This window comes from Rhododendron vialii, chromosome 5a (assembly GCF_030253575.1).
Source record: "Rhododendron vialii isolate Sample 1 chromosome 5a, ASM3025357v1".
Taxonomy (NCBI): domain Eukaryota; kingdom Viridiplantae; phylum Streptophyta; class Magnoliopsida; order Ericales; family Ericaceae; genus Rhododendron; species Rhododendron vialii.
The window spans coordinates 42,567,205-42,575,247 of NC_080561.1; the positions used below are offsets into that span (position 1 = coordinate 42,567,205).

The following is an 8,043-nucleotide window of genomic DNA, read 5'->3' on the forward strand; positions in this document are numbered from 1 at the left end:
GTTGATGGCAGTAAGATTAATTCGTAGAAAAGATTGTGGATAGCAATTGCCTTTTTTGTTTCCCTGAGTCAAAAGGGTGGAGAAGGGGGCAACCGGCCATAGTAACCCTCCCTTGGAAGTGATCATTGAGACTCCAGAACTGCGGCGGGGCCTGGAAGAGACCAAACAGCTATAGCAACTACCGCCCCACCAAGGATTAGTGGACCACAACCGAGCTTCGTAGAAAGACCAAGTTCAAAAAGGCGTTGTTAGTACGATTCAAACTCATGCGCTTGACCACCCAGACATGTATGTGGGAGTGAGCCATGAGCCACTGAGCTACCAATTGCATGCCTACTAGTTGTCTTTCAGACAGCGCTACCAGAGTCCTGTACTTAACCGAGCAAGCCACAAATTAAATTAACAAGTTTTGAGCTTGTTTGTTTTAGGATTTTGGGTAATGAGAGGAGAAAGATAAAGAGAGAAATGAGAGTAATGATTGAGAAAAAAATTTATTGGAGACGATGTGCAGAGAGAAAAGTCCAAAACCAAAATCCCCAACCGAACAAGCATGAGTCATATACATAATTGAGAAATAAATGTTTTCATTTTTAAGGCAAAAAAAAAAAAATTCGATACACTTTGAACATTCTTCAAGACACTTTACACATAATTTTTTTTAATAATTGTTTTGTCCTTTTTTTTGCCTCATTGACAGGCACAGCTCGTTGGAATGTTATTAGCATTTTCCTTTTTATAACTAACTAGTGTGCATCTCGATTAATTCATGAGGGACCATTATCAATGTTCATTGGCAAGGGATCAAATCAAAGCCAGGACTAGGGGCGGAGCCAATTAGCGGGGTGTTTAGGTGCCACCCCCACTCTTAATTTCAAGCCAAAACTTTTTTTTACACTAAGGTAATTTGGTTAGGCATCTACTATTATTCGGAGAAATTCATTTATACACAATCAATGTAAAGATTGTTTTATTTTATTTTTAAAACGGTTTGGATCATACCAGTAATATCTAAATGACATTCATTGGCATACCACATGAGTTGGTCTAAACATCGATTGTTTTTACTAATAAAAAATCCCACGATAAAAGTCTCAATTATATAAATCTACATGTAGCCTTCTTCTTCATACTTTACGGCCAACACGAAACAAAAAAAATGTGCTCTCATTTGCTCCTGATTTAAAATCTCGGCTCCGCCTCTAGCCGAGAGGAAGACCCACGTGATCACGATCATCCAAAAAGGACTAACAAATTGCGGAGGAGAGACAATCATTTTGTTTGGTTTACATTTTAGAAAGTTATTTTTAATAGTTGAGTGGTAATGAATGAAAAAAGATAAATAGAATGATTTATTGAAAACTGTGCCGAGAGTTAAAGGTTATTCTCAAAATATTAAACCAAGCAGAGTGATTTTGAGGAGATCGAGGGGGCAAGTGGTAATGGGCGCGCACGCTCAATGATTTACTTATTTAGCAAAGATTGATTGAACCTGCACTCCCAAGTCCCTTAAATGGAAAGTGGTTGAGGAGGTATGACACGTCGGTCTCTGCATTTAAACTCAAGAGTCGAGACCAATCGAAAGGGTTAAGTGAATGGACTCTAGCTCATTCATAACTACGTCTACTATCAAGGCCCCCACATGCACACTGCACTGCACCCACTCATGCATCATTTACGATGCATATATAAATACAAAATTTTGAATGCCGTTTGTGTTTGAACTGTAAGAAGTAGTCTGTGTAATCTCATTCGTCCAGAAATGTTCGGGATAGTTAGATTTTGTTGGAAAACTCTTCTCGGATAGAATAGACCATTAATAATTGAAATGAACGGTCAAGATGGAACTATAGAGACTTCTCTGTAGCTCAATTGTAGAAAAATCGAGTTTCTGAAAAAAGCTATCACCGTCCCATTTATTGGTCCATTTTAATGCTTTTTTCAAAAAAGATAGAGATTATCTCTCTTCGATAATAATGGTCAAAATTAAACAACCTTACTCTTTTACCTTTCATTTTGTAAACTAAAGGAGTATATACTGTATACTATTATTAGTAGAAATAGGAAAATGCAATGGCGATGTTCTCAAAAGACTTCAGAAGTAAAAAGAGAAAGGTCAGAATAGCTATATGGTAAGCGCAATGACGATTTTCTCTTAATAAGTTAAAACTAGAAAACCAATCGAAGAGATGAAAGGCCTTGAACTTTCCGTGATTAATAGGGAAAAAAAAAACAACTTTCTACAGACCGAATAAATAAATAGGATTTTCCGTTTGACCAAAAAATAAATAAATAAATAAATAGAGTGATGCATGTAAATGCATCGTATTGAAGGTTTCTGGCACACCATGTGATATGGTGGTGCCCAAAAGCATTGAATTTTCGATTTTGTAAAGGTAACATGGAATATGTAGATAGGACTTTTGTGGTACTCCGTAGTTTTTTAAAATTATGACAGACCAGCCTCATCGTGAGAATGAAGGGTAGAGGTAAAGGGTGCTGGTTTCTTTCATTGAATGTGAGTCTGTTTTAGTTGATAAGACCAAATTAATCATGGTAAAAATGAATTCTGTCCAAAAAATGTTTGCTAATATTTTGAGTTTATAGTGATTAGTGGAGAGCTTTTTTAAATAACTCAAGTGTTCGAATTTGCTTATCCGCACATTGATTAATTCGGAGACCGATCACACGGTGTGATTCACACCGCCCATTTGCAGGGGATGATTATTGGGGAGTTTCCCACAGACATATATGAACACGATCTTACTGAGACAGAGAAAATATCATCATATCTAGTGGGACCGGACCATATTGATTGGGATTTGGGTGTTGTTATGGCTAGTAGAACCATAGCTTTCAGAAGATAATTTCTAGAGTGCTATAGCTAGCTAGCTAGTAGTTCATGAGAAGGACGTATGATTTCAGGAAATAAATTAATTAAAATCGTTGCATTAATTTCATTGAATTGAACTCAACTACCAACCAATAGACGCATGCAGTTAAGTTGTCTCTAGCTAGATCCCTCATGGATGGAGGATCCGGCACCCTACTGAGTGGCCAGCAGCCCCGTTCCGCTTTCTCAAAAATATTTTTTTTTTAAAAAGAAAGTAATTTTAAACTTAAATATAACGAAAATAAAAAATAATTTTTTAATTTTTTTTGCACCGTTTAAAAGATTTCAATAAAATCTATAAAATAAGATCCATATTGATAGGAAAATTATTTACTTAAACACATAATTTTTTATCTTGAAATTTACTTTCTTTTTCAAAAAGTTACTTTTTGAAAAAGTGGAACGACCTTTGCTCGGGAATAAGACATTGATCATAATCAATTTTGTTTTCGAAATTAATACTCCACTTGAGTATTATCTGATGTAACATCATATATGACATTACCCATATATATTACAAGATGAACCATATACCCATACGTTACTTGGCCAAAATGGCATGTATATAGCACCGTATTAGCACGGACTTGGTTCCCCCTATAATGCACCTTTGCACTATAGGGGTGTAGTACTGCACAATCAGAACAATCCATTTCAACTATCAATGGTAACATTTCATATCGGTAATGGACAATTTTGATGGATTTGGTTTCTCTGCAGTCAACTGCAGAGAAGGTTGTACGGTTCAATCTGAACTATTCATTTGAAAATCAATGGTTCAAATTTATTGAATCTATTACAGGTGAAGGATTGAAAACAAATCTGGACTATTAAAAACATTATCCAACGGTTTGATCGTTTGGATTTGCAGGATCCAAATTCATTTAAATTTGTAGGATCCGAGATAAAATTCGAATCATTAATTAGCGAGATGGATGGCTTAAAATGTACACTACACCTTATAATGCGCCACTGGATTAGATGGTAGTCAAATATAGTGCACCCTAAGTCGTCAAAGATATGGTGCACAAATATGGACAAGGGACAGGTGGTGGCAGTGACCACTTGTCTAGGTTAAAATATTATGGGGCTGTCTTTCTCACCATCTATATAAACAGTACCACACCCACACACTCTCTTCACAAGCATTCACTCACTACCCTAAAAAAGATATAGCAAAAGAATAAACATAACATGGCAGTGGTTAAGATTCCTTCCCTGGTGGTGTTGTACTGTATGGTAGCGGTTGTGGTACTGGTGGTTTCAGTACCCAATGCGGCTGCTCAGGCGGATTCGTTAACATGTGGGAAGGTGCAGGGAAGCCTGTTATCGTGCCTGGGGTACCTGAGGAGGGGTGGGCCGGTGTCGGCGCCGTGCTGTAACGGCGTTCGGTCTCTGAATGGGTTGGCTAGGACCACGCCAGATCGGCAAATAGCGTGCAGGTGCTTACAGAAAGCTGCTGTTTCCTTTAGTGGGATTAATCCTGCCTTTGCTCAAAGCCTTCCTTCCAAATGTAATGTCTACATTCCTTACAAGATCAGCCCCTCCACTGACTGCTCCAGGTACTCACTCTCTCTCTCTCTCTCTCTCTCTCTCTCTCTCTCTCTCTCTCATACGTATATAGACTAAAATGCGGTCAAAATTACCACTAGTTACTAGTACAACCTCTGAAGATATATATTCTACTTACTTGGTTGGTTGGTTTGTGTGTGTGTGTGTTTACAGGGTGAAGTAAGGAAGATGAAGGATAGAAGAGTAGCTTTCCGCAAGCAGTACTACTGTATCAATGCAAGAATAAGAGTCTGTTGGTTTGTTTTTCATGTCTTTGCTTCGTACTGTTCTGGTCTTTGTAGTTAAGTTGTATGTCACTTTTGAGTCTTGGTTGAATGTACTAATAAATCCTTATTAAGGGGAGAAATCTATATATGCTCCTTTACTACGAACTGCAATATTCTCATTTACTGAATCGATCTACTCTATAAATGTGGTCAATATTTATATCAGTGTGTTGAACAGGCTAGCTGTTTAAAGTTTGTAACTGTGAAAGAGAGAATATTGGAGATAAAACATGCTATCAGTATTTTCTTTTGAAATTCGAAAATCATGTTATCAGTATTTTATCTCTTCTCTTGATTAATGAAGCTAATTAAGGTTAATCTTTCCTTGTCGATAAGGGGGGAAAAAAAAAAAGGTTAATCTTTCCGCTAGCCTAAATCTACATAGAAGGAGAATGTGATCACGCCGAACTATCTCAATGGGGCGTGAATCCACAACCTCCACAATAAAAAAAAAAAGTTTGAACTCAAGACCTGTTGGGGATTCGAATGTCCAAACCCACAAGCAAACGCATACAATCGAAGAACAAACCAAGGACAGAAAACAATATAAAGCAAGAAAAGAACAAGGCACAGAGATTACGTGGTTCCGACTTAAGCTGATTGCTTAATCGTACGTCCATGGGGTGCTGGGGTGTTTCACTATGATAAAAATATGTTAGAGTTACAAAAAGAGACAGTCCTAGCTTTGCTTTTATATGCGCAAGCAAGCTAATACTAAAAAACTCTAAAAAATGTTAAAACCTGCGTTGGGCGGGACCCAAAACCTTCCGGGTCATTCTTTTACTGCAACTCTAAAATTGTCTTCACATCTATAAGACCTCCTTACAGGAAGTCTGAATTCTCACCACTTGGATTAGGCCCAAGTGCTCGATGCAACATTTTGTTGGAAATTTAATTATTACGCAATTATCACAAACATTCATAATTAAAAACGTTATCAAACATTAAAATCATGAACACAACTAAGCACATATATAGACAGTTAGACTTAGGAAAAATAGATTGATGAAAGGCACAGCATTCGCTATCATATAGGTTCTATCAGCTGAATATGATTCCAAGATACAACCCACATAAATCTCACAGTTTGTTAAGTTTGAATCAGATTGTCTATAATCTATAGAAAATAATAGAGAGATGAGAGAACTCTAAGAACTAAAATCAATGTGGGGGAGACATCCTATCCATAGGATCATAAACACATTTTCGTAAGAGTCATGTCTCTTTATCTCAAAACATCTTTTCACTCAAATACTATAAAGGTTACTCCTTTTAGGGAAAAAAATGAAAGAAATTAATTCTTTTGTTTCAAAATTATTACTTTTTCAAGGAAAAAAATCAGATGTCACAAACGCTATTTGCAGCTGAAATTGTAGAACGAAACTAGGTCCATGGACAATGTTCGTGTTTTGACATTTACGAAGTAAAGTATGAGAGCTAAGTAGAAAAAACAAACCAACAGGAAAATACACAAGAACACAAAGATTTTAGTCTCTAGACCTAGCTGCAGCTCATTATCATCTAGTTGGTGGTTTTATGTTGCACATGTTATCTGCAATCTCTCTCTCTCTCTCTCTCTCTCTCTCTCTCTCAACCCTTATTTGATGACAAGTAAAGAGTGCCAAAGAATCCAACTCAAAACACAATGAGAATGAATGAAAAGCCTGCACAAAGATCATACAGTATTAGATCGAGCATCTCCAATAGCCTCAATTCAATCCTAGGCAAAGAGACTATCCAAAAGGTCCAAATGGTAGTTTAGCTAGCCCTTTCTAGTGTGAAGCTTCCAATAGCATAAGCAATTGGCCCTTCAAAAAACTACAAAAAAATGTTTTTTTGTTGCTAGTTTTCCCTGATTCTTGATCTTTGTTGTTGCAAACAACACAAATTGATCTTTGCCCCCAGGTTGAATGGTTACAGTTTTTTTGTTTGCCAATCCTATAACAACAAACGCATTAAATAGGTACTTCATCATTCAAGCCAAAAGAAAAGAGAACCTATAGCAAAACAATCCATATTCTGAACCAGAATCACAAGTAGAACATGTAATTTCAAAAGAGGGAGAAGCATACCTTGTCTTTTAGGAGGATGAAAAATCTCAGCAAACCCACCAGCAATGAATCTGCTTGTGGAAATAGAGATGAGAGAAGTAGGAAACTGAGAGAAACTGAGAGAAACCGAGAGAAGTAGGGAACTGTTGGGCGGGAGAATGGAGATGAGTCATGAGAGAAAGCGAGGGAAACTGAGAGCGGGAGAAGAAATCACCACAGACGAGAGCTACAGTGCCACGCCAGGCCAAACGAGCTACTGTAGCGCAAAACCAAATCCCCGAGCTTGGGGCTAGTCTGCTGGGAAGGGATTTTTGGGCTTTGGCTAGTTATTTTGCTGAAAACCCACCTTTGCTTAGCCTATTGGAGATGTTCTTAGTTTTGGGGGGTTGATCATGAGATGATTTGCACAAACTAACACCCTTACCCCAAAGTCCAAGTGCATAAATAAATAGACCATAATAAGGCAGAGCCAAGATTTTCGATAAGTGGAGGTCAAAATTTTGAACCGATTCACTTTTTCTAGTTGCTAATTGAAAAAAGCAATTAAATTAACAAGTTAATAAAAAAGTAGATATATATGGAGTAACAAAATGTAACTTCGATTCACAATTGACCTCGCAATGACTTTTCATACTTTGAAATCGATGAACGATAGTCTCGTTTGTAATAGTTTCAACACCAACACACTAAATTAACAACACCAACAGCCTGTTGGTATAAAATACTAAGCACTATTTTAATCACATGTTTCGAAACAAAAAGCACTAATCCCATGATTTCCATAACTATTGTAATCTAATAACAGAAACAAGCGTTTAAAAGATCGAGGCTAAAGAGATGTAATAAATATAAATTTGAATGCGGATCAAAAAAAATATATATATATATATAAAAATTTGAATAAGTAATCTGAAACAGAACCCTTATATGGGTGGTGATTCTATTTTGACCTCTTTCTTCTCAAGTACAAAACCTTTATATGAGTTGGGGAAAAAATAAAATTTAAATGGGGTCAAATGAGTAAAAATGGGGTGAAAATCATACCTATCTCTAAGAAAATTTTGGAGGCAATGGGGTCAACTGCCTCCCCTTGTCTCTCACTGCCTCCGCCCCTAGACCCCAAGAAATAAAACTGGGTATCACAAAGAAACTTGAAATAAAAACCCAAAAAATTCACTTATAACACAAACAAAGGTGGATCAATATAGAGTTTGGCGAAGAAATCTTTGGAAGCCTAACTGATCTTTTGTTGAAGATACCCAAC

General features: G+C 36.9%; 1 protein-coding gene across 1 annotated transcript; it reads left to right on the plus strand.

Moving 5' to 3' along the window:
- The first annotated feature begins 4,014 nt into the window (after nucleotides 1-4,014).
- LOC131326151 (non-specific lipid-transfer protein 1-like) lies at nucleotides 4,015-4,833 on the plus strand. The gene is made up of 2 exons (XM_058358767.1): nucleotides 4,015-4,452; nucleotides 4,616-4,833. Exons 1-2 carry the CDS (start codon nucleotides 4,085-4,087, stop codon nucleotides 4,623-4,625), a joined length of 378 nt encoding a protein of 125 aa, XP_058214750.1. The 5' UTR covers nucleotides 4,015-4,084; the 3' UTR covers nucleotides 4,626-4,833.
- Nucleotides 4,834-8,043: the final 3,210 nt, after the last annotated feature.

Excerpts from the sequence above, each read along its gene's own strand:
- LOC131326151 (XM_058358767.1), top strand. The coding sequence starts at position 4,085 with ATGGCAGTGGTTAAGATTCCTTCCCTGGTGGTGTTGTACTGTATGGTA.